Here is a 27,087-nt window from a genome sequence, read left to right as displayed (position 1 = left end):
TCATGTGACACTGCTGCAGTCATTACACTTGGGTTATCCTGCCGTCAGGCAGTTCCCCAGCTGGCCTGAGTTCCAAAGTCTTGGTCCAGTGTCAGTTGCTGTCGCTTCCTCCCTGACGTCAGTGCAACAGGGGTATATAAGATGCAGCCAACGCCATTTTCTTCAGTCTTTCTTGCTGCGCGGTGCCCGAAGCAAAAGCAGTTCGCAAGTGCCGGTCGGCCTACACCTGAGATTTTCATTCCGAATCCAGAACCGAAGTCTTCTACAAAGCTAAGTACCCCATTGGGGAAACTTTTTCTTGCCTCAGACCGATGTCAGTAAAAGTTAATAACTGTATTTCTTGTGGGAAGCAAATACCTCATAAGGATTTCCATTCTTATTGTATCCCATGCCTAGGCCCAGACCACGACGTTACTGGTTGTCGGTTTTGTGCTAGGTTTAATAAGCGCACTATTAAATGTCGGTTTGATTTTGCCCGACATTACTTTGGCAGAAAATTTAATTATACCATGCCGTCGGAACTTCTGACGACCGGTATTCATAAAAAGCGCAAAGACAAGGACAGGCATCTGAGGCCCAAAACTGACGATGAAGCCTCTTCTAGGCCAGTCACCGGTTTTCCGGTTTTCAGTGAGGCGCCTTTGCAGCGCCTGACAACTGCTTCTGCAGAACCACAGGCCACCCCCGACTCCCACGTGGAGATAGCTGGGCCTTCGGACGCACTAGCTTTTCAGCAGACCGAAACCGATCCTGCAGAGGGATCCGGAGTACCTGAGCTACCCACAGCTTCAGAGGGTGTCTTCAGACCTACTCAGCTAAGCATTAAACCCTCTTCTAAGTCAAAGCCTCCGTTAAAAACTAAGAAACAAGTACAGCATTCTCCAGGACAGGCCTCCATGCCTAAGAAACAAATGCTCAAAATGGCCGAAGACCTAATCACTCTGATCAGGGGTTCCCATCCCCTACCTGATAAAAGGCCTAGACAGGATGCAGATTATGATTCATCCGACCAGGGGTCCATTTCCTCTGATTCATCCTCAGACTTGGGACACTCTTTAACCCCTTATGAGGATTCTGATGCTGATGAATCTATTCCATCAGCCTCTCCGCCTGAGGACTACTCCTTTGGGAAAACCTTACATACCATGAGGGAGCATTTCCATTGGGAAGGCCAGGATTATTCAGAATCCAAGAAAAGGCTCAGAGACTTCCTATTATTACCTCAACACAGACCCCTGGCTACTCCGCCAGTGCTAGGTATTGTGGATGATGTGTGCACTGAATCCAGCTTAAATCCTGATTCCTTACCTCCAGCTCCACTTAAACTGGACAGATATTACAGAGTCCCTGACTCACACAAATGTCTGTATAAAAGCCCTGTTGCTGATCCTGAAACTATTTCTCAGGGACCCAAAGGGGTTAAGGCCTCATCAGCAAAGAACCCAGTTCCTCTGACAGAGATTCCAGAGCACTAGACAGATGGGGAAAGAAAGTATATACGTCTGCAACTTTAGCAATGAGAGCCTTAAATTCCCAGTTTCGCATGCTAAAATATCAGCAATTTTTGATGTCTCAGTTGAAACAAAAAATGCTTCCAGATACAGATCCTCCTAATTTTAAAGAAATGCAGGATTTATTGCATGCCGCTGAACAAGTGGGAAAGCATACTTTGCAATGTGGTTTTGATTCTTTAGAGGCCTCATGCAGAGCAGCAGTTACAGGCTCTGTCATTAGAAGACATGCATGGTTAAAAGAACATACGTTACCAGATCATGTTAAAGCTAAATTACTGGATGCACATTTACAGCAGGATGTTTTATTTAGAGTTAAGGCAGAAGAGGTATTAAAGAAAATAGAGGATAAGGCAAAATCTATGCAAACAGTGAAGGATTTCTTACAGCTTCAGCCTCCTTGATTTAGTAGAAACTGGCCAACAAAGAAATGGTCCTTTCCAGTTAATGACAGACCTCAAAGGGGCAGATACAGATGGCCAAGAGGTAGTGGTCAACCACAAGGACCTTACAGGCTTCGACAATGGGGTGCATCAGGCCAGAAAGAAGGGAAAGACAGGCACCAACCATATAAAAAACAGCCCCAGTGACTTCCCACTCCAACTGCCAAACAACTCTGTCTTGGCAGCCCCTTTGGGAGGAAAACTAGCACTTTTTTATCACAATTGGCATATGATCACCCAAGACAAATGGGTTCTCAATATTATTTCAAAAGGTTACAGGTTCCACTTTCACACTCTGCCAAGATTAAAAGGAATGCCAAATCTGCCACTAAATCAATGGGCAGAGGCCCAAAAACAAATTATGGCACTCATGAACATGGGAGCTATTCAAATGGTACCACCACAGGAACAAGGGCAAGGATTTTACTCAAGACTCTTTCTGGTTCCCAGAAAAGACAAAGCCTGGTGGCCCATTCTGGATCTTTCTTCACTAAACACTTACCTGGATGTTCCGAAATTCAAAATGTTGACATTACAGCAGCTTCTTCCCATGCTGGGCAAGTAAGCTTGGCTCGTGACTTTGGACCTCAAGGAGGCATACCTGCATGTCCCTATCAGACAAAACTGCAGAAGATACATCAGGTTCTAAGTGGTCCAATGCACTGTCAATTCTCTGCACTGCCCTTTGGATTATCTACTGCACCCAGGGTCTTCACAAAGTGCCTGGCACCAGTAATTGCATTTTGCAGACAGAAAGGAATTCAGATTTACCCATACCTGGACGAGTGCCTGATTCAATCAGAGAGCAAGGACATTCTTCTACAGCATCTGGCGTTTGTAAAAAAGTTATTAAGTTGCCTGGGGTACACAGTAAATGAAAAGAAATCAAAACTAGTGCCCTCACAAGAGATAATATTCCTGGGTGCCAGCTTGAACACAACGGCCCAGATGGCTTTTCTTACGCCAGACAAGCAAGGACAACTGACACAGTACTTTCAATTGATGGCAACAAAGACCCAACTCCCTACAAGAAAAATTCTGCAGGCCTTGGGCTTCATGGCATCTTGCATACTACTAATTCCATATGCCAGACTGCATATGAGGAAACTACAATGGTACCTAAAGAATGTATGGTCTCAACACTGTCAAAGTTTGGAAACAGTTATACCACTAATACCTTGCCTTCAACAGGAGTTTCGATGATGGGCTCAAGCTTGTCACCTCAACAAGGGACAGCCTTTCACTCAACCCACAGTCAGGCAAACACTGACAACAGATGCATCGGATTATGCCTGGGGAGCACACATGGCAGGAAAATGTATTCAGGGCAAGTGGTCCGCAGAACAAAGGCATCTTCACATCAATCAAAAAGAGATGCTAGCTGTACAAAATGCCCTTATAGCTTTCAAGGACCTGTTGCATCCAGGACAACTACTACTAAAAACAGACAACACCACAGTTATGTGATACATAAACAAGCAAGGGGGCACTCACTCCTACCCCCTCTGCAGACAAGCCATGACCTTGTGGAACACAGCTATAAACTATCAAGTTCATCTACAAGTACAATTCCTGCCAGGAGAGAAAAACACACTGGCAGACGACTTAAGAAGATATATCATGGATCCCCACGAATGGGAATTGAATCCTCAAATATTCAGAATGATAACAAAGAAATGGTGGAGCCCGGACATAGATCTGTTTGCCTCCCCAATGAATTGCCAGCTAAAGAAATTCTGCACAAGGAGTTACCATCTGCAAGCATGGAAAGTGGATGCCCTCTCATTCAGCTGGACAAACCTACAAGTATATGCTTTCCCACCACTGCCTCTTCTCCCAAAGGTACTCATAAAAGCCAGGCAAGAAGAGCCAAAAATTATCCTGATTGCACCAGACTGGCCACGCCAGCACTGGTACCCAATCTTAAAGAACTTAGCACAAGGTCCACCCTGGATTTTGCCTCAAATACCACATCTGCTGTCGCAGCACAACAATCAGTTACTCCACAGCCAGCTAAAGACACTAAACCTAGCTGCATGGAAGATTCCCTAGCCACGCAAGTAATGTCTCTCTCCAAAGCAGTTATGGATGTCATTCTGGAGGCCAGAAGGCCTAGTACCAGGAAATAAATATGTATAAAAAGAGAAACGGCTTCAGGTAAAACCCAGGTGCACAAAACCAGAACTATATATAACCAAAAATACACCGAGGTACCACACAATAGCGTCTTTATTACACAAAAAATAAGAACAGTGGTGAGCGCTTTCACAAAACTAATTGCTTCATCAGATACTACAATATTTGACTGAGGTGCTGGACAAAGGCCTCTCGTTTTCATCCATCAAGATCCACGCCTCTGCCATCTCTGCACCTTTGCTAAAACAGTACCTCAGAGGGGCTAAAAACATAAGACCGCCCCCGTAGAGCACCTACTCCAACTTGGGACCTCAACTTTGTTTTGGAAAAATTAACTTTACCTTCTTTTGAACCAGCTAGCACAGCAGAATTAAAGTACATTTCTTGGAAAACTGCTCTGCTCCTGGCAATAACTTCTGCAAGAAGAGTTTCAGAATTACAGGCACTAATGGCAGTGGAACCTTTCTTCATTTTCCACCAGGACAGGGTGTCCTTAAGAACTAACCCTACATTTATGCCTAAGGTGGTTTCAAGTGTGTCTCTAAACCAAACCATTCACTTGCCTACTTTTTATCCAAAACCACAGAACAAAGGGGAAAGACTACTGCATTCATTGGACATTCACAGGCAGTTACGCTCTACTTGGACAAAACCAAAGCTTTCAGAAAATCTGAGCAATTGTTGGTAGCATATGCTGCAGCAGCACAGGGAAAAGCTATTTCAAAACAGACTATTTCCAAATGGATAGGACATTGCATACATTTCTGCTATACGCACCATGGAAAACCTGTGCCTAACAGCATTAGATCTCACTCCACCAGGGCAACAGCCACTTCAACTGCCTACCTCAGAGGAGTACCTACAAAAGATATTTTGGAAGCAGCAACATGGAGTTCTGTGCATACCTTCACCAAGCATTACCATCTGCCTCTATACTCTAAATCCAGAGCTGGCTTTGCCTCTGCAGTACTGCAGGGCCTTATAGCCACCCCTAATGCCTTATAGAACCAACCACCCTACCTCAGCTTTGGGATTCTTCCCAAGTGTAATGACTGCAGCAGTGTCACAGAATGAACATAGTACAGTTTTATACCTACCATAAATGTAGATGTTCGAGTGTAGACACTGCTGCAGTCCAGGTTACCCTCCCTCCTTCTCCTCTTACTGGCTAGTACGTACCTAGTTCCTCTACCTTTTACTACCTATGGGGAGTATTTGCTGGTAGCTGAAAGTATGTTGTTTGCATTTCTTGTGTATGTTTTATTAACAATTTGAATTGCCTACCTATTTAGGGGCACCTGACATCTGGGGCAAGAAAAACTGAAGAAAATGGCGTCGGCTGCATCTTATATACCCCTGTCGCACTGACGTTAGGGAGGAGGCGACAGCAACCGACGCCGGACCAAGAATTTGGAATTCAGGCCGGCTGGGGAACCGCCTGATGGCAGGATAACCTGAGTGTAATGACTGCAGCAGTGTCTACACTCGAACATCTACATTTATGGTAGGTACAAAACTGTACTTTACCTCTTATTCCGAAGTTCCTTCAGAGAGCTTGCCGGCTGCAGTGCAAAGTCATTCTCATAGCTCGCTTCTGGCTGCGTCAAGTGTGGTTTCCCTTCCTATGGTCTCACCTGTTGGTTCCTCCATGGACTCTAGATCCACGCCCGGATCTAATTTTCTCACCCGTCGGGCTTGCCCCTGCCCAACCTGGACAGTCTCAAGCTGACGGCATGGCTGCTCCAGTTCCCATGATCATCAGGACTCCCGGACTTTCGTCCCCTGTTAAGAACATTCTGGTAGCTTCTCTTAAAGCCTCCACTAGGAAACTCTACAATAGCAAGTGGAGACGTTTTTGCGTTTGGGCCTCTCAGCGCTAGCTCAACCCGTTTACAGCCCCCGTTCTGGTCATACTGGATTTTCTGGCTGATCTTTTTTGATCAGGCGCTAGTGCTTCCACCATCAAGGTTCAGCTGGCTGCCATCTCTTATTTTCATGTGGGTGAAAATAAGGTTGCTCTGGCTTCTGCCAAACTGTGTAAAGCTTTCCTGAAGGGCACTTTTTTTATTGCGACCACCAGTTAAAGAAACAGTGCCCCCCCTGGGATCTGACTTTAGTCCTTCAGGCTTTGACCTCCCCCCCCCTTTCGAGCCAGCTGGTTCAGTTCCGATGAAGTTTTTGTCATGGAAGACAGCATTCTTGGTCGCCATCACTTCAGCCAAGAGAGTTTCAGAGTTGCAGGCTTTATCCTCCTTGCCCCTCTATTTGGTTTTCCACAAGGATAGGGTTTTGCTGCGTAAGAACCCTTCCTTTCTTCCCAAGGTGTCCTCAGCAGCCAATGTTAATCAGTCTATCAATTTGCCAGTGTTCTTCCCAAATTTCCAAAATAGAGGTGAACGTAAGCTTCATTTATTGGATGTCCATAGACAGCTTCATTTTTACCTCCATAGGACTAAACCCTTCCGGAAGTCGGATCAATTGTTTGTATCCTTTTCTAAACCATTTTTGAGCAAAGCAGTTTCGAAAGTGTCCTTAGCAAGGTGGATAACTCTTTGTATTGCACAGGTTTATAAGGACAAAGGTTTATCTCCTCCTGTTGTATTGAAGGCTCATTCCACTAGAGCAGTGGCCACTTCTGCAGCTTTCTGATCAAGAGTTCCGTTAGACTATATCTGTGCGGCAGCGACTTGGGCCAATTCTCACACATTCATCTCTCATTATAAATTGGATCTTATTTCTAGAGGGAAAGCATCCTTTGGCTCTGCGGTGCTCAGAAATATCCTTCCATAAGGGCCTCCCAGGAATATTAGTAGCTGGGGACTCTGTCCCATATGTGCAGAATGAATGAAGTCAACTACTTCAGATAAAGAAGTTATGTTCTTACCATAACATTCCATCTGAGTAGTAGACTTCATTCTTCTGCACCTTCCCTCCCTCCATCCCCCTCACTCTTCAGTTTTTTCCTGTTTAGAATTGTGGTTATGTTGCCATTTTGTGTCAGCAAACTCGATCTGGGGGCTAGATAGGAGGAAGTGATGTAATATAGGTAAGGGAGGAGCTTGGAGCTTGGAGCTGATGCTTGAAATGTTTTGCCGGCTCGGATCCGAATCGGATCCTTATACCCATATGTTCAGAAGAATGAAGTCTACTACTCAGATGGAACGTTATGGTAAGAACATAACTTCTTTTTTTCAGCATTAGAGAATAAGAAACATCTTACATTTTTTACCATGTGCATATGTCATTAATAGGCATCAACTTTTACTGTTGAAATAACTCACTGAAATGTTTGACCACATTATTGTCTTCTTTTGTTTAAGGTTTCCATGTTACTTTCCTGTTGGACCATACAGTAAAAGTTGACTGAGTAAAGATTTGGGCTTCCAGCCCCATGCATACTCACAGCACTATGACCAGTCCTCAGGAGGGCTTGGGTTGGTCTTCCTCCCCTTGTATGATTGCTGAGACCTTGAAGGAAGAGACTTCTGTGACCAGACACTGTGATTATGGACCAAGTGGAGATTGCCCTAAAAGCTATTTACCAGAAGTAACTGAAGAAAAACATTTACCTCCTGCAGATGGTGTTGAAAATAGGAGTAGCCCTGTTACTGCAGTGCTAACCAGTGTTAGTGAGGATTCCAAGGACCACTTTGAGAACAGTGTTTTACAACTCAGAGAGCATGAGGACCCTGAGGCTGCTGTCTTGCATGGAACTGCAAATGTAGTTGAGAAGGGGGATACTGAAACTGATAATGTTAAAATGCAATTCAGCAGATCAGGGAGTGGCAGCAGTGGATTTTTAGAAGGGCTTTTTGGTTGCTTAAGACCTGTTTGGAATATTATTGGAAAAGCCTACTCAACAGATTACAAACTGCAACAGCAAGGTATGTGGTAGTAATACTGATTGCCGGTTACTGTTTAATTTGAAATTCCATATCCATAGGCTCACCACCAGGATGGAAGCTGTATGTTTAAATTAATTTTGCGCCTTCAAGCTGATAAACCTCCTGGTTTAAACAACAGAGTTTCCCTGAAACCCTTCCTTAAAGCACGGCCATTAAAGCATTGATCTCTCTTTTAATATTTTATCATGTATATTTCAATAGTCCATCTCTTATTATTTTTTACTATTGTATTTACCAGTTTTAAGTACATATTGTTCATTTAGTCTGTTTTATTCAATTTTTTAACGATGTATAGATTCTACAGATGTATTTTATCACATGGCTTTTAGCTATGATGCACATTTTATCTGATTTTTGATTTGATGTTTTAGTGTTTAAAAATGTAACTGCTCTTCTATCTTTGTTGGTCTGATGAAGCGGATGTTATTCCGAGAAAGCGCTTACCTACTACAATTAAAGGACATATTGATTTTCACTGCTGTGTAGAATCAGATTATTTTTCTTTATCTTGTATTCTCTGGTTTTTGCATCTGATTCCTTATTTGGTTCAAGGACTGTCTTCGTTTGGCATCTTCCAATTTGACTTGTAGTCTCGGAATTCCAGGCTACAGTTTTCATGAGAAAGTCGTCTTCGGGTCCTAGCATATGCCTTTCTTCGACTCCATCTGTTTCCTGGACTGACTCTATTCCAATACCCATGGATCAGAGTGGGTCCCTGATCCAAGATGTTGGCGCTGGCTCTGGGGGGACAGCTTTGGGCACAACCTGGTTAGATCCATCCCCATAGGGGCCTCGACCTTTGACAATTTGGGCCCAGCTCTGTCCAGAGGCTTCAGTTCTAGACTGGACTCTGCTCTTTTCTCCTCCAGCGACTTCAGCTGTGAGGGAGGAGAGGAGAGATGTTCTTCGTGTTTCACTGTTGCAGTCATTACATTAGGGGTAATCCTGCTGGCAGGTTGCCCTTAGTCAGCCTGATTTCCAAAGTCTTGGGTCCTGCATTGGCTGTCGTCGCCCTTTCCCTGATGTCAGGTCGTCAGGGGTATAAAAGAAGCAGCCAACGCCATTTTCTTCAGTCTTTCTTGCCGCACAGTGCCCGAAGCAGAAGCAGTTCGCAAGTGCCGGTCGGCCGACTCCTGAGATTTTCAAGTTTGAATTTCAGATCCGAAGTCTTCTGTAAAGCTAAGTACCCCATTGGGGAAACTTTTTTCTTGTTCCAGAACCGATGTCAGAAAAAGTTAATAATTGTATTTCTTGTGGGAAGCAAATACCTCATAAGGACTTTCATTTTTACTGTATTCTTTGCCTAGGCCCTGATCATAACTTTCTGGGTTGTCGGTTTTGTGCTAGATTTAACCAATGCACTATTAAGCATCGGTTTGATTTTACTTTAAACTACTTTGGGCGCAGGTTTAATTATCCAGAAATGTCATCGGAAAACCACAAAAAAATGCAAAGAAAAAGAAAAAGAAAGACAGCCGAGGCCCAAACCTGACGACGAAGCTTCTCCTAACAGTCGCCAGTTCACCGGTTCTCAGTAAGGCGATTTTGCAGCCCCTGATGACCTCTACTTTAGAGTCACAGACTGCTACCGACTCCCACGTGGAGTTGGCCATGCCGCTGGAAACTCAAGATATTGGAGCCTCGGACCTTCAGATGGGTCCGGAGCCGCTGAGCAGGCACCGGCTTCTGAGGGTGTATTCAGACCCAAACATCTATACATTAAACCGACTTCAAAGGCAAAGACTAAAGCACCTTCAAAGACAAAGAAGCAAACTCAAGAGCCACGTGGACAGGCCTCCATGCCCAAAAAAACAGATGCTCAAAATGGCCGAAGATTTGATTACCTTAATCGGAGGTTCCCATCCCCCTCCTGATAAGCGGCCTAGGTAAGAGACTGACTATGGATCTTCATATCAGGTTTCCATTTCTTCTGATTCCTCTTCTGATCAGGAATATTCTTTTCCCCCCTATGAGGATTCTGATGCTGAAGACTCTGTACCTTCTGCCTCTCCTCCGGAGGACTATTCTCTTGGGGAAACCTTGCGTACCATGAAGGAGCATTTCCACTGGGAGAGCCAAGATTTTTCAGAATCTAAAAAGAGGCTCAGGGATTTTCTGTTACTACCTCAGCACAAGCCACTAGCCATCCCTCCTGTGTTAGACATTGTAGATGATGTGTTTTCGGAGTCTAGCCTTACCCCTGACTCCTTGCCTCCAGCTCTTGTTAAGCCTGACAGATATTACAGGGTTCCTGACTCACATAAATTCCTTTTTAAAAACCCTGATGCAGACCCAGAAATATTCTAGGGCACTGGATAGATGGAGAAAAAAGGTTTACACATCTGCAACCTTGGCTATAAGGGCTTTAAATTGTCAGTTTCATATGCTCAAATATCAGCAACATGTCATGGCATTGCTTAAACAGAAAATGTTGTTAAACTCTGAATGCGCAGAAAACAAGGAAATGCAGAATATATTGCATGCAGCTGAACAACTTGGAAAGCATACTTTGCAATGTGGTTTTGATTCTTTAGAGGGCTCCTGCAGGGCCGCAGTTACGGGTTCTGTAATTAGAAGGCATTCTTGGTTAAAGGAACAAAATCTGCCTGATCATGTTAAAGTTAAATTATTAGATGCACCTTTACAGCATGATACTTTGGTTGGTGTCAAGGCAGAAGAGGTGTTAAAGAAAATGGAGGACTAGGCGAAATCTATGCAAATGGTCAAAGATTTCTTACAAGTACAGCCACCTAGATTTAATAGACACTGGCCAACAAAGAATTGGTCCTTTCCTGTATCAGACAGACCTCAAAGGGGCAGACCCAGATGCCCTAGAGGCAAATCCCAGGCTTAAGGTTCATACAGGTCAAAGCAGTGGGGTGCTTCTACCTCCAAAAGTGGAGAAGACAAATCACAACCTTACAGGAAACAGTCCCAATGACTCCCCCCTGCCTGCACCAAGCACTTATTTCCTGGCAGCACCCTTAGGGGGGAAATTAGCACTTTTTTCTCAAAATTGGCACATTATAACCCAGGACAAGTGGGTTCTAAATATCATGTCACAGGGCTACAAGTTCCACTTCCATACCCTGCCAAAGGCAAACGGCTGGCCAGATCTGCCAAAAAAATCAATGGGCAGAGGCTCAAAAGCAAGTCTCATCCCTCATGGACATGAGGGCCATTCAACAAGTGCCAGAGCAAGAGCGGGGACAAAGATTTTACTCAAGACTGTTCTTGGTACCCAGAAAGGACAAGGCCTGGAGGCCAATACTGGACCTATCGATTCTGAACACATTCCTGAATATACCAAAATTCAAAATGTTGACTTTGCAGCAGCTTCTGCCCATGCTGGGCAAGAACACTTGGCTTGAAAATTTCGACTTAAAAGAGGCATACCTGCATGTCCCAATCAGACCAACATGCAGAAGATACCTCAGATTCAAGGCTGGCTCAAAGCATTACCAATTCTCTGCACTGCCGTTTGGCTTATCTACTGCGCCCAGGGTCTTTACAAAGTGCCTGGCACCAGTAATTGCCTTCTGCAGACTAAGAGGAATACAAATATATCCTTACTTGGACGACTGTCTCATTCAAGCAGAGAGCAAGGACATCCTTCTACAGCATCTGGTGTTTGTGAAAAAACTTCTAACATGCCTAGGGTACACAGTCAATGAAAAGAAATCAAAACTAGTAACCTCTCAAGAGATAATAATATTCCTGGGTGCAAGCTTAAGTACAACTGCCCAGATGGCTTATCTCACGCCAGACAAACAAAAGCAACTGACTACCTGTTTCAAAAATGTTAGCAACAAAGGCCCAGTTATCTGCAAGAAAGATTCTGCAGGCTTTGGGCTTCATGGCATCCTGCATCCTACTCATTCCATATGCAAGACTGCATATGAGGAAACTTCAATGGTACCTAAAAAGTGTCTGGACTCAACATTGACACAGTCTGGAAACTATTATTACTCTCATTCCCTGCCTGCAACAGGAGTTTCGATGGTGGGCAAAAGCTTGTCACCAAAACAAGGGACAGCCATTCACATTACCCCCCAGCCAGGCAGACACTAACAACGGATGCATCAGATTATGCCTGGGGGGCCCACATGGCAGGAAGATGCAATCAAGGAACATGGACCTCAAACCAAAAGCATCTACATAGCAATCAAAAAAAGATGCTAGCTGTTCAGAATGCCCTGACAGTCTTCAAGGACCTACTTCATCCAGGACAACTACTGATAAAGACAGACAACACCACGGTCATGTGGTATATAAACAAGCAAGGGGGCACACATTCTTACCCCCTTTGTAGACTAGCCATGACTTTGTGGGACACAGCATTGACTTACCAAGTACATCTGCAGGCACAATTCCTGCCAGGAAGGAAAAATACTGTGGCAGATGAACTAAGCAGAAACCTCATGGATCCCCATGAGTGGCAGCTGGATCCACAAGTCTTCAGCATGATAACAAGGAAATGGGGATGCCCGGACATAGATCTATTTGCCTCCCCTCACAACTACAAAATATAGAGATTCTGCACAAGGATTTATTACAGACAAACATGGAAAGTGGAGGCCCTATCCTTCATCGGGAAAAAACTATCAGTATATGCCTTTCCCCCTCTGCCTCTCCTCCCCAAGGTACTCCTAAAGGTCAGACAGGAGAAAAGTCAAAGATGATACTGATTGCACCAGACTGGCCCCGCCAGCACTGATACCCAATATTAAGGAGCTTGTCTTAATGCCCAGCGTGGACCTTACCTCAAGTACCGCATCTACTGTCACAGCAAAACAATCAGATCCTGCATAGCCAACTCAGGACTTTAAACCTGGCAGCATGGTGGATAATGTAGTCATACAAAACACACCTCTCAGCAAAGCTGTGATGGATGTCATTTTGGAAGCCAGAAGGCCTAGTACTAGAAAATCTTATGCTGGAAAATGGAAGAGATTCTGTGCTTGGAACCAGGCACAAGGAACAGATACAGCTGTGCCAAATATTCCTCGGATTTTACAATACTTAACTGAGATGCTGGACAAAAGCCTATCTTTCTCATCTATTAAAATTCATGCCTCTGCCATTTCGGCTCATTACAATGCAGAGCCACCAATCTTTTCACATCCCTTATTAAAACAGTACCTTAGAGGAGCCACAAACTTAAAGCCTCCAAGGAGATCACCAGTGCCTGCATGGGACCTCAACTATGTCTTGGAAAAACTCACCCTGCCTCCTTTTGAGCCAGCTGCTACTGCTGATATAAAGTTTTTATCTTGGAAAACAGCTCTGCTCCTAGCAATAACTTCTGCAAGACAAGTTTCAGAGCTACAGGCTGTCATGGCTGTGGGACCTTTTATCATTTTTTATCCGGATAGGGTCTCCCTGAGGACAAATCCAACATTTATGCCTAAAGTGGTGTCCAGTGTGGCTCTTAACCAAACCATTCATCTGCCAACTTTTTATCCAAATCCACAGAACAAGGAGGAAAGAATTCTGCATTCCTTGGACGTACACAGACAACTTAGATTCTACTTGGACAAAAGTTTTCAGAAAGACAGAGCAATTACTAGTGGCATATGTTTCAGGATCACAAGGAAAGGCTATCTCAAAGCAGACTATTTCAAAGTGGATAGGCTACTGCATTCGTTTCTGCTACTTATACCATGGCAAGCCAGTGCCTAAGGGCATTAGGCCACATTTCACCAGAGCTGCAGCCACTTCAGCAGACTTTCTCAGGGGAGTACCAACCAAGGACATTTTAGAGGCAGCTACTTGGAGTTCAGTGCACACCTTTACAAAGCACTATAATTTGCCACTCTACTCTAAATCCAGGGCAGGCTTTGCCACTGCAGCTCTGCAGGGCCTCATAGCTGCTCCTGGCTCCAGCCTCCCAACCATAGCTTTGGGAATCTACCCAAATGTAATAACTGCAACAGTGAAACACGAAGAGCATAGTACAGTTGTGTACACTTATCATAAATGTAGATGTTCGATTGTATTCACTGTTGCAGTCCAGGTTACCCACCCCCCATCCCCTCTTTTCTTCTGATGGAACCTATCTTTCCTGCTCTGATTTATACAACCTATGTGGTGTATTTGCTTGTAGATGAAGGTAAAGTTTATTTTGCTGCATGTAACTTTATATATATGTATAAATTTTGGCTACCCTTTTAGGTGGCACCTGACATCTGGGGCAAGAAAAACTAAAAAAAATGGTGTCGGCTGATTCTTTTATACCCATGACGACCTGACGTCAGGGAAAGGGCGACGACAGCCGATGCAGGACCCAAGACTTTGGAATTCAGGCCGACTGAGGGAAACCTGCCAGCAGGATTACCCCTAATGTAATGACTGCAGCAATGAATACACTCGAACATCTACATTTATGGTAAGTGTACACAACTGTACTTTTCCCCTGATCCATCAGCCTTCCGGGTAGCAGAGAGGACTTTCTCTAGACAAAGAAATGCAACCCCTTGCCCTCTGGATCCTACCCAATTGTGATACTATCTGAGCCTTGATTCCATCCATCCTGGCATTGGTCAGCACCCCCAGGAAAGCCTCCACACTACTTTTCCACAGGGGATCCTTGCTTCTTCTGATTCTTCCCCTGATCATCCCACAGAGGAGACTCATCAGAAGAAAACTTGCAAGAAGAGGCATGTGGACTCCCCCTTGGAGTCCTTAACTGATTTCAATGAGGTAGAAGGATCCCCAAAAGGAGAGAAATCCACTGCAAACTACGTAGCACTAAACTGGAGTCAAATACTTTAATATGCTACTTTGTAGTTTCACTTAAAAGCTTCCTCAGGCATATAAACATTTAAAATAGTGATTTACCAGCAGATTATTCTTCTTTATATTGCTTACGGAGAAGGATCCCCCAGACAACATCTCCTTTGTAGACATCCTTGAACTCCTGAGGCAGAAAGGAGGTTGGTCTTCCCAAAATCCTTCTTCCGAGGAATCAGTGTCCTGGGTGATTCCCCCAGTGGATGTACTTATTGACCTAGTTTCCCACTAGGTGTGGAAGGAACCTGACACAGTCGAACCAATCCCCAAACATCCAGATACATTTTTGAGTCCCCCTTCTGACCGTCTGTACTGCTAAACTGGTGTGCCTGTTGATGCCAAGCCACAAAAAAGGAGCTTGCCAAGAAGAGCTCCTCTGTTCGTCCCCTGAATAAAGAGTCTTGGGCTTTGGACAGATACAGAAAGTGTGTGTACACCTGATCTACCTTCACATTGAGAGCTTTAAACTACTTGGCACATTTTACATGTCTGCAGAGGTCAAGGATTTAGCCAACTCTCTGAAAGAGACCTTGTCAGAGGAGAGCCTTAAACAGGTCTCTCCCCGAGGCTGATATTGCACTCTGCAGAAGCACCTCACGAGCAGCCAGTATAGGTATAGCCATTAGGAGACATGCCTGGAAGCAGCTTTGTGATTTTGTGGAACCCTTCAAGGTGTCATTCATTGACACCCCCTTTAATGGCTCCTCTTTGTTTGGACCATCAGTGAAAGAAACGCCGACTCACAGCGAAAAAAATGGAAAGACCTTATCTGCTGTAGGGATCAAGTTTTCTACCTCCCCAGAGGACCTTTTCAAGGAATCAAAGAGGGGGTAAGAAACTTTGGTTCAGAAAATCCCAAGGTCCTTTCCAGGACTTGTCCGGGAATACCTCTTCCAGGGCAGAAGAAGAGGTTTCAACATTAGACACTATCCCAGAGGCAGGTGGGGGGCTCCTTCAGAATCAGGGCTTTATTATTATTTTTTATTTATTTAACATTTGTTTACTGGGAAGGTCCGACTTGGAACAAAGCCAATTTTCAGTGGAGGCCTGGGGAGAAACTCTTCAGACCCATGTCGTTGTACTGTGGGAGGAAACCGGAGCACGCAGAGGAAACCCACACAAACGCAGGGAGGACATGCAGACTCCGCACAGAAGGCACCTCAGCCAAGAATCGAACAGGAGAACCTCTTGCTGTGAGGTGACAACGCTACCACTGCACCACTGCGCCATCCTTTAGGGAATTGTTTTCCTACAAGTCCTATCAGCGCTCCTGAAGTGCTGCCCAACTGCCCACCTCTGGAGGCAGTCGGGGGACGTCTATCCCTGCACTAGATGCCTGAACCAACATCACAAAAACAACTGGGTGCTAAAAGTAATATCAAGAGTTTTTTCTGTTCCCTTTTCCCCCTCACCTCCATGTCCCAGGAGGGTACTCCTCGACCTGCCACCCAGTCAGAGGGAGTTCGACATTCGAGAAGTTCAAAAAATTCTAGAGAAAAGAGTCATGCAAGAAGTCCCCACCAAACAAGTAGGATACAGAACTTATTCTCGCTTATTCTTGGTGCAGAAGAAAACAGGGGACCAAAGACCAGTACTGGATTTCGGCATCCTAAACCTAAATGTCAAGCAGTCGAAGTTCCAAATGGTTATGGTCCAGTCCATTCTGCCAGTTCTATGCAAGGACGATTGGATGTACTCTATAGATCTCCAGGATACGTATTATAATATCAAAATGAACAAATGCTCCAGGAGACATTTGAGCTTTCGGTTGGGGGCCAATCATTACCAGTTCAGAGTGCTGTCCTTTGGTCTTACCCCCGGTGTTTACCAAATGCATGGCAGTTGTCGCAGCTCACCTGAGACTGAAAGGATTCCAGGTGTTTCCATATTTGGATAATTGGCTCCTTACTGCACCATCAAGGCTTCACCTGATTCAAGCCAGGGATTACCTGCTACAGATCTTCAATTCCCTGGGCATTTCAATACATTTGGTAAAATCCAGCCTAATTCCTTTGTAGAATTTGGAGTTTATAGGAATGCAACTGAATACTTCAAATCAAGTAGCTTCCCTGCCTCTTCACCACATAACTTCTCTGAGGCAGCCAGTCCTGGACTTATTGCATCTGACATCCCCTCCAGCACAGTTAGTTCTCAGAGCATTGGTTCTATGTCAGCGGCCATCATTCTAGTCCCTGTAGCAAGACACTTTATGCAAGTTCTACCATTGACCCTAGCTGTTCAGTGGTCCAGTCTGTATCAGCCCCTCTCTGCTCCTATCAGACTGCGATCTGCAGAAGGAATCTAATGTTGGATGCAGTCAAATGACCTGCCATTGGACAGACAGTTTCTCTTCCCCCTCCAATAGTCGCATTGACCATGGACGGTTCCCTATTGGGTGAATGTGGGAGCATTATCAGGAGAAGATGGTTCAGGGCATGTGGTCCCAGCACAAGACCAAACTGCTTATCAATGTCTTAGAAATGAGAGCAGTCATTCAAATGGTGCAAGCCTTTCAGGACATTCTCCCTCTAGGGTTGATTGCACTTCATACAGACAACGTGTCAAGTGGTCTGGTATGTAAACAAACAAGGAGGAACCCGATCTTACCAATTATGCAGAGAACCCATGAGAGTTTAGGAATGGGCAATCTCTTCCAGCTGCTTTCTAACTGCAGCACACATTTCTGGGAAAACCAACGTGTTGGCAGACAGTCTCAGCAGGTCCATTCTGACTCCTCACGAGTGGTCCTTCAATCAAGCAGTAGCAAGCCAGATTTTCAGCCACTGGAGCCAACCTTGCTGTGGCCTCTTTGCATCTTCCCTGAACAACAAATGCAGCAAGTATTTTGCTCTGATCCCCCACGAGGGGCATCACTGAGGGACACTGTAGTCCACGTTTGGTCCCTGAGTCTCCTTTATGCTTACCCCACCTTTGTTTGATCCCGAAGTTTCTGCCAAAAACTAGTAGGCTGAAGTGCTCAGTGATCCTCATTGCCTCTTTCTGGCTTCATCGGGTATGGTCCCCCTTCCTTTTGTCTCACATGAAGTATCCCCCATGGATACCGGATTCCAATCAGGACCTCATCTTCCATCCTTCAGAGCACTGAAGACCCAGTCTCCACACTCACAAGCTAACCGCTTGGTTTCTATACTTACAGTGATTGTAAGAAAGTCCAGGCTAACTTCACCAGTTTGCAACATAAGTTTAACCTTACAGAAAGCTTCCACAAAAAAGGTCTATAACAGTAAGTGGAGAAGATTTATGATTTGGGCCTCAAAGGAGAACATTGATCCTTTTATCCCTCCTATATCAACTCTTTTTCTTTTTCTGAGTTCACTTTTTCTTGACGGTGCCAGTTTCTCTACCATTAAGCTTCAACTGGCTGCTATTTCTAATTTTCATTCAGGAAATGGATCTTCTTCTATTTCCTCGTAAAAGTTATACAAAGCCTTTATGAGGAGTATTTTTCTGCCAAGGCCTCCAATTAAAGATGCTTCTTCCCCTTGGGACCTTGCATTTGTCCTTCAAGGCCTTACTCAAAAACTTTTCGAGCTAGCAGGTAGTTGTGATTTGAAATTTCTTTCATGGAAGACAATTTTCTTGGTGGCTATCACATCAGCAAACAGAGTATCCGAATTGCAAGCCTTGTCAGCCAGACTTCCCTACATCATTTTTACAGTGTGTCCCTAACAACTAAACCATCCTAAAGTTGCAACAGAATCCAACACTAACCAGTCCATTCAGTTGCCAGGGCTTCTTTCCTAATTATTCAAACAAAGGAGACTACATGTGACATATTGTTGATGATCATAGACAGTTGTGTTACTATCTGCACAGGACAAAGAAGCACAGAAAATCTGATCATCTCTTTAAATTTTTAACTGCAAATCATTTGGTTCAGGCAGTGTTCAGAATTACTCTGGGCTAAATGGATAACGAATTGTATTTCTTCCATTTATTCCCAACAAAGTGCTTTGCCTCATCCACCAAAAGCACACTGTACTAGATCCATAGCCACTTCTTCAGCCTTTTCTGCTAGAACATCCAATGATGAAATATGTGCTGCAGCCACTTGGTCTAAGACTCATACATTTGTTTTTCACTGTAAATTGGATATTGTCTCCAGAAGCAGGGCATCTTTCGGCTTGACAGTGCTCTGCCATGTCCTTCCTTAAGGCTCACCCAGGATTTACATAGCTGGGGACTCTGACCCAATAGTGAGGAAGAATGAAAAGGACGTAGAAGTATGTACTTATCATAACTTTGCATCTGTGTTGTCTATTTTCATTCTTCCTCACTTCCCACCCATCCATCCCCCAGCCTTGGTATCTTCGAGAAGTACCTAGAGGAATTTGGAACCCATAGGTTCATGGTTTGGGCTCCAAAATTAATTGATGTGAAGTTGTTCAGTCTCGCCGTTCATTCTTTACTGATGGGTTCGGAACCGATCCCTCGGCTCCAATACAGTCAGTTGCAAAGCTCGAGGTCTTCAAATAGCTCAAGGCAAGTCCCTATCCCATGATGCACCTGTGAATTACCTCAAATCTAGTTTGCCGCTGCAACAGATCGGTAAGATTGTCTCGATCATCTATCAGCCTGTCGGATCTGGACTTGGATTGTGTGGTACAGAAGCTGTTATTGACACCGGCATTAGCCAAAATGTTATCGGCTTCGACCCAAATGGCTTCGGAGCCGAAGTCCATTGCACTGACTATTACTGTTCCTCCTCCAAGCCATGCTGGTCCTTCGGAGCCGGAGGAGGCAGACCTGATGTTAGTGGAACCTCAGAGCCGAAGCCTGCTCCAGTGTCGTCGGCTCCGTATACTCTGACATCCTAGGAGCCGACACTCTCTCTGGTCGGGTCCGGGAAAGACAGTTGAATCGACTTGTCGGTTCTGACTTTCCCTCTTGGGGCCTCGGCTCGGATGAGCGTGGCTCCTACCTCTGGCTCGGAGCCCACTGTCCCGGTGCCAGGGGTGTCGACAGTTTCCTCAGATCAGTCAGCTCCCTCACATCAGAGCAGAGGTGCTCTCGATGCCATGAGTAGAGTCATGTCTCCCAGGACATCCTCAACTTGGGTCTGCCCTCCTCCTCCCCAAAAGTGCCTGTGTCTGCTTCTGCATCACATGTCCTGATCAAGCGTAGAGACCCAGAGCCTCAGGAAGCCCCAATGGGTGCCCCTTGCTCTTCCAAGACCTCACCAGAGGCCCCCACTGATGAGGTTCCCAGGAAGAGATTGTGCAAGAGGATGCACCTAGACTTCCCGCAGGAGTCTCTTACATCAGATACTGACTTAGATGAGACAGAAGGGTCCCCACAGTCCCCCTCTGAGGATATCTCATTCGCTGAGATACTTGAAATCCTTTGGCAGAGGGGTGACTGGCAGTCCAAAAGCCCTACTGAGGATGAGTCAGTTCTCTTGAAGACTTTTAGGTCTCAGCCCTCCACTTCTTGGGTGACTCCACCCTTCGATGAGCTGATGCAGCTAGTCTCACGAAGGGCTTGGGAGTCTCCGGAGTCTATGGAGCCTGTCCCCAGGAGGCCAAATAAATTTATTTCAGCCCCAGTTGACAAAACATTTTTAACTAAAGGTATTCTGGTTGATGCCATGGTGGTGGTGGCGGCCACTAAGAAGGAAATGTCTGAGACTTCCTTGTCTATCCATCCTCCTAACAGAGACTCCAGGATTATGGATAGATATAGGAAGCGCATGTTCAGTTCAGCAACCTTTGCTCTCCGTTCGCTGAACTACTTAACCCATTTTACTAGGTTGCAAAGAGATCTCCTTAAGGAGTTGGGAGATACTGTTCAGGGTACACTAGCTGCGGCAACTTCCGGCAAAGTTACTGCCCAGCTTTCTACCATAAATTCTATAGTTAACTCATCCATGCGCCTCATATCTTATGCAGCTGATGGAATGAGTAGGGCAGCGGGTACAGGAATTGCTCTTAGGAGACATTCCTGGATGCTCTTGTGTTCCTTCGCAGAACCTTTCAAGTCTTCCTTCGTGAATACTCCCTTTGATGGCTCATCCCTTTCCAGGCCTAAAGTGAAGGAAACCTTAACCAGGTGTGAACAGGATGGACAGACTCTGTGTGCCGTCGTGGTCCGTTTTTCCACCCCTACCCGACCATACCCTAAAGGTCAAAGGGGAGGAAAAATGTGGTTCCGAAAAGCCAGAGGAGCCTTTCAGGACACACTTGGTGAACCCTCCTCCAGGGGCAGAGGAAGGGGTAATAATGGAAGATGCCACCCTCGCGGCAGAGGGAGTCCGCAATACCAGGGTGACAGAGATCACTTTTCTGTGACACTCTACCAGCGTTCCTGAGAGGAGGCCCAACTGTCCTGATCTTGAGGCAGTCTGGGGTCGCTTTTCTTTGTACCCAGACGCCTGGCTCAATATAACAAGAGACAGCTGGGTACAGAGTATCATTTCCATAGGATATGTCATACCATTCGCCACACCCCCTCCAATTATAAGACGAATCCCGGACATTCCACCCAGTTACAGGGCAAGCAACAGTAGAGGTCCAAACGTTGCTAAGAAAAAGAGTCATCCAACCAGTCCCAGCAGACTAGACAGGAGCTGGAACTTACTCAAGATTCTTTTTGGTTCCAAAGAAGATGGGGGACTGGAGACCCATACTGGACCTCAACCTACTGAACCAATATGTAAAGAAAGAGAAGTTTCAGATGGTCACGCTTCAGTCTATACTTCCCTTTTTAGAGAAAGACAGTTGGATGTGCTCGATAGATCTCAAGGATGCGTACTACCGCATAAAAATGTCCAGATCATCCAGGGATCACCTGCGCTTCCGGCTGGGAGCCAATCACTATCAGTTTCGAGCCCTGCCCTTTGGACTCACTACAGCCCCCAGAGTGTTCACCAAATGCATGGCAGTGGTCACGGCTCACCTGAGGTGTCTAGGATTCCAGGTGTTTCCGTACCTAGATGATTGGCTCCTTACCGCCACCATCAGGCATCAACTCATTCAGGCCAGGGAGTCCACTCTTGTCACTCTGCAATCATCTGGGCATTACATTCAACTCAGTAAAATCTGCCTTGTTGCCATCGCAGCATATTGTTTTTATAGGGGCAGAATTGGACACCACTACCACCACTCTAAGGCTTCCAATAGAAAAAGTTTCTCTTCTTTGTCAACATGTCAGCATCCTGACATCAAAAGACAAAGCACCAGCATCGGAAGTTCTTAAAGTATTAGGCATGATGGCAGCAGCAATTCTAGCCATACCACTTGCTCATATGCACACGAGAATACTTCAACGGCTATTGTTCACTCAGTGGTCTTGCCAAGAGCTCCCCATGAATCATGCCATAATGATCACAAATTCTTGCAAGAAGGACCTTCAGTGGTGGTTGACTTCACTTCATGTCACGATAGGACGCCCATTTGTGCTACCCCCTCCAGCGGCCACAGTGACCACGGCAGCTTCCCTGATAGGGTGGGGGGGGCATTTTCAGGGAAAGACTGCCCAAGGCATGTGGACTGATCAAGAGACACATCTGCATATCAGTGTCCTGGAGATGAGAGCAGTACTTTTGGCATTGCAGTACTTTCAGGACTCTCTCCCTTTGGATACAATTGCGATTCAGACAGACAACATGTCAGTGGTCTGGTACTTGAACAAACAAGGAGGAACCAGGTCTTTCCCCCTTTGTCGAGAGGCTCTCAGAGTTTGGCAGTGGGCACACCCAGCGCTTTCTCTTGGCAATGCAAATCCCGGTGAGATCCAACATGATAGCAGACAAACTGAGCAGGGCAATCTTGCTACCCCACGAGTGGTCCCTCAAGAAAGTAATTGCAGACAGGATATTCCACAGGTGGGGCCAGCCTTGCTGCGACCTTTTTGCCAGTCGCATGAACACGAAATGCAGAAGCTAATTTGCCCTGATTCCCCCTCTGGGAGAAGCCCCAAGGGATGCTCTCGTGCACGATTGGCCTCCGGGTCTCCTCTATGTATTTCCACCAATCCCGTTGATACCCAAGGTTTTACAGAAAGCAAATTCCCTGGGAAGGACCATCATTTTTATAGCCCCTCATTCGCCTCATCATATTTGGTTCCCCTTCCTTCAACCTCATCATTTGGAGGATCCTTGGATCCTGGACCCTTTTCCAGACCTTCTGACACACCCAGCGGGGGACCTTCATCCTTCTCTACAGTCCCTGAAGCTGACAGCTTAGCCAGGTTCCATAACCTTTCCAGTGAGACAAAACAGATACTTTTGTCCTCTCACAAGCAACATCTTAGCAAATGGAAGAAATTTTCTATATGGGCCTCAAAAAATAATATTGACCCTTACCAAGCCCCTATGGCTTCCATTTTAGAATTCTTGACTACGATTTTGAATGAAGGAGCTGCAGCAGCAACAGTTCGGGTACAATTGGCTGCTATTTCTAATTTTCATCTTGGATTTCAAGGTTTGAATATCATGTCTCACAAGTTATCCAAAGCATTTCTCAAAGACCTCCTGTGAAATCACCCTATTCTCCATGGAATCTAAATTTTATGCTTTCATGTATAATTCTCCCGCCATTTGAGCCAGCTTCTTCTTGTGATCTCAGATTGTTGTCTTGGAAGACCATCTTTCTGGTAGCTATTACTTCTGCCTGCAGAGTGTCAGAGCTTCAGGCTTTATCCATCAAGCCTCCCTATTTGATAGTTCATCCTGACAGAGTATCACTTAGAACAAATCCCTCATTCTTGCTCAAAGTTTGCACTGAAACCAGTCTCAACCAAGTAATTGATTTGCCAGTTTTCTTCCCTAATCATTCTAACAATTTAGAGTATATGCTGCACAAACCAGATGTTCACAGACAGCTCAGATTCTATTTGGATAGAACAAAAGATTTTAGGAAATCAGACCAGCTTTTTGTTTCATTTTCAGATTCCAGGAAAGGGAGGCCAGTGGCTAAAACTACTCTGTCTAAATGGTTATCTGATTGTATCACCTTTGCCTATTCAGCTGCCAATATACCTTTGCAAAACAAGATTAAAGCTCACTCAACGAGTGCAGTTTCTACATCATCTGCCTTTTCTGCCAGACTTCCTAGTGATAATATTTGTGCAGCAGCCACTTGGTCAAAACCTCATACTTTTATCACTCATTGCAAAGTTGACAAGGCCTCCAGGGACAGGTCCTCCTTTGGATCCACGGTCCTGAGAAATATACTCCCATGAGCCACCCTAGATTGATGGTGCTTAGGATGCTACCCATCAGTAAAGAATGTACGTCAAGATTGAACAACTTCACATAAAGAAGTTATATACTTACCATAACATTCCATGTGAGTTGTTAATCTCGCCTTCTTTCTTACGTCCCTCCCTCCTACCCCCTCCTGGGCAGATAGATTACCGAGATGCTGGTTCCATCCTGGTTACTCAAACCTTCTCTTCCTTTTCAAGATCTGAGGTAATTCACAGGTGCATCATGGGATATGGACTTGGCCTCGAGCTACTTGAAGACCTCGAACTTTGCAATTGGCCATATCGGAGTTGAGGGATCGGCTGCAAACCCATCAGTGAAGAATAAAGGCGAGATGAACAACTCACATGGAACGTTATGGTAAGTACATAACTTATTATGTGAAGTTCTATCTCGCCGTTTTGTTCTTACACGTGGGTTCGGAGCCCATCCCTCGGCTCCGAGTCAGCCGCTTTTCAAGCTCAAACTCTCAGAGAAGCTCGAGACACAGTATATATCCCATGATGCTCTACTGTAAACCCCAGATCTAGTTTGCCGCTGCAATGGATCTGCAGACTCGTCGGAGGAAGCTCAGGCCAGTGTTATTTTTTTCTATATTTAGAAATATTTTGAAAAATATTTTTCTCTTGGAGTGTTAGCTAGTGTTATTGTATTTAAAAAATAGAGTTTAGTTAGGCTTAGTGTGTAGATTATAATACTTTTGGAGTATTTTCTTAACGGCTGTTTGTTCTAGGCCTTTCTTAGCTTTTTGGGCGTGACAGGGCTCTGTCAGCTCCTTTGTGTGTGCTAATTTTATTAGTGGTAGTTTAAAATTAGTTAGATCAGTTAGAGATTAGCTAGTTCTGTAGAGAGTTAATATTATAAAAATAGTTGAATAACATTTTTGTGTTTAATACTCAAAGTTTTGAGTTCAGGGATCTGAACACACACACACACACATATATATATATATATATATATATATATATATATATATATATATATATATGTGTGTGTATATATATATATATGTGTGTGTGTGTGTATATATATATATATATATATATATATATATATATATATATATTTATCTCTTTTTTTTCTAAAATGTCAGAGAAGCAAAAGTCTGGCTTCAAAAGGTGTGAGTGTGGCCAAAAAATGTCTGTGATGGACAACCACTCCACATGTTTGTACTGTTTAGGATCTGTTCATTTCCAGGAAGTGTGCTCTATCTGCCACTCCTTTAGCGCCAGGGTTCTTCTGAAAAGGCGCAGGAAGCTGGTGGATAGAGGACTCCTGAAGCCTGATTTTCAGACTGCGCTGGACAAGACCAACCTTTCTTCCAAGGCTTCAAAGGGGTCGAAGTCGTCCAAGGGGTCCTCGGAGCCCAAGTCCTCAGCTCCGAGCTCCTCTAGTATGGTTCGATCATCGGCTCCACAGCCTTTGGAGCTGTGTACTGATCCTTTATCTCGGAGCCCAGTTGTGGATACAGTGTTGGAGACTCCTCAGTCTCCGATTCTTCAATCGGTGCCGTCTTCGGCCCCTTCGACCCATTCCCTCGACCCATTCTTCGAGGTTATCTGATGTGGACCTGGACCGCATGGTTAAGAGATTGCTAGAGAGCCCGGCCCTGGCCAAAATGCTTTCCGCTTCGTGCCACTCGGCTTCGAAGCCTGAAATCCCAGTCCTACTTTCTACTCCTCCTCCTCCTCCGAAGCCAATCGAACTCTCGGAGCTGGGGCAGAGAGAACCGATGTTGGTAGAGCCCTCGGAGCCGAGGTTCGATCCAGCTCCCTTGGCTCCGTCGACCTTGATATCCTCGGTTCCAACTGGGGAGTCTCGGAGCCGACACTCCCTCGCTGGCTCCGGGGTGGAGAGTCAGACCGAGACTTCGGTTCCGAGCCTTCCCCTCGGGGCTTCAGCACAGGTGGGTTCGGCTCCGTCCTCTGGATTGGAGCGTGGGGTCTCAGCTCGGGGAGGGCTGCCGGCCTCTTCGGAGCCGACAGACTTCTCAGACCGGGATTCTGGTGCCTTCGATGCCATGAGGAAGGTCATGTCTTCTAAGACCACTACCTCTTCTGATCTTCCTTCCCCTCCCCCTAAAGGGCCACGATGTTCTTCATCTCATCATCTGCAATGATAGATATGCCTGCCTTCAAGGGAATCAGAACGATAATAAAGTCCAGTCTAGTACCCTCTCAGGACATGTGCTTTCTGGGTGTAAGACTGAATACAGCATCCCAGATGGCTGATTTGACTCGACAAAACAAAAGAATCTTTCCTTACTTCCATCAATTGTCTATCAGTCCAGCTGACTGCAAAGACAAAGACTCCTTCAAGCATGGTATCTTGTCATCAAAGCTTCCCAAATGCCAAACAATGCATGAGGAGGCTACTATGGTATCTTCAAATGTATGGACACAGCGGACTGCTTGCCAGGATACACTGTCATTCAGATAATACCTGCATTCAAAAAAAGGAATTTTTGTGGTGGGCTCAGGAATGTCACCTAAACAATCAGGCAAGGTCTGCCCGGAGGAGCACAGAACTCCTTAGCAGATCGTTGAGCAGGCAATTTATGGATCCCACGAGTGGGAAATTGGATCCTCATTATTTTCAGAAATTGACAGTGTCATGGGAACTCCAGACATAGATCTGTTCCCTTTGTTCAAATTTTAGAGGGGGCAAAGTAACATATATCCCCCCCCCTAGAGCTCCTACATCCTGCTTGGGATCTCAATTTTGTGAGAAGAAACTCACTCAAACCTTTGAGCCTGCGTGCCACGTCAGTTAGTTGATATATATGGGAGAACTGCTTTTTGTTGGCCATTACTCTGCAAGAAGGGTTTTGTACTTTCTGTCTCTTCCCCACAGGTCCCTACCAAGCGTCGAGACCCAGAGCCTCAGGTATCCCCATTGGGCGGCCCCTCCTCTACAGGGACTTCACCGGACGCTCCCACTGATGAAGTACCTAGGAAGAGACTGTGCAGGAGGAGGCACTTGGATTCCCCACAGGAATCCCTGACATCTGATACCGACTTGGAGGAATCAGAAGGGTCCCCACGATCCCCCTCAGAGGATGTCTCATTTGCAGA

The 27,087-nt window shown here is 45.3% G+C and overlaps 1 protein-coding gene across 1 annotated transcript in view; it reads left to right on the top strand.

The window, feature by feature from the left end:
- Positions 1–27,087, top strand: part of MAP3K13 (mitogen-activated protein kinase kinase kinase 13) — a 1,545,737-nt gene that overhangs the window by 612,819 nt on the left and 905,831 nt on the right. The window contains exon 3 of the mRNA XM_044075937.1: positions 7,411–7,974. Within this exon, the coding sequence (XP_043931872.1) occupies positions 7,482–7,974 (493 nt within the window). The 5' untranslated portion in view covers positions 7,411–7,481. The remainder of the gene's footprint in view (positions 1–7,410; positions 7,975–27,087) is intronic.

This window comes from Protopterus annectens, chromosome 6.part1, assembly GCF_019279795.1.
Source record: "Protopterus annectens isolate FY-2018-M chromosome 6.part1, PAN1.0, whole genome shotgun sequence".
Lineage (NCBI taxonomy): Eukaryota > Metazoa > Chordata > Ceratodontiformes > Protopteridae > Protopterus > Protopterus annectens.
This window is presented reverse-complemented; position numbering and strand designations above follow the sequence as displayed.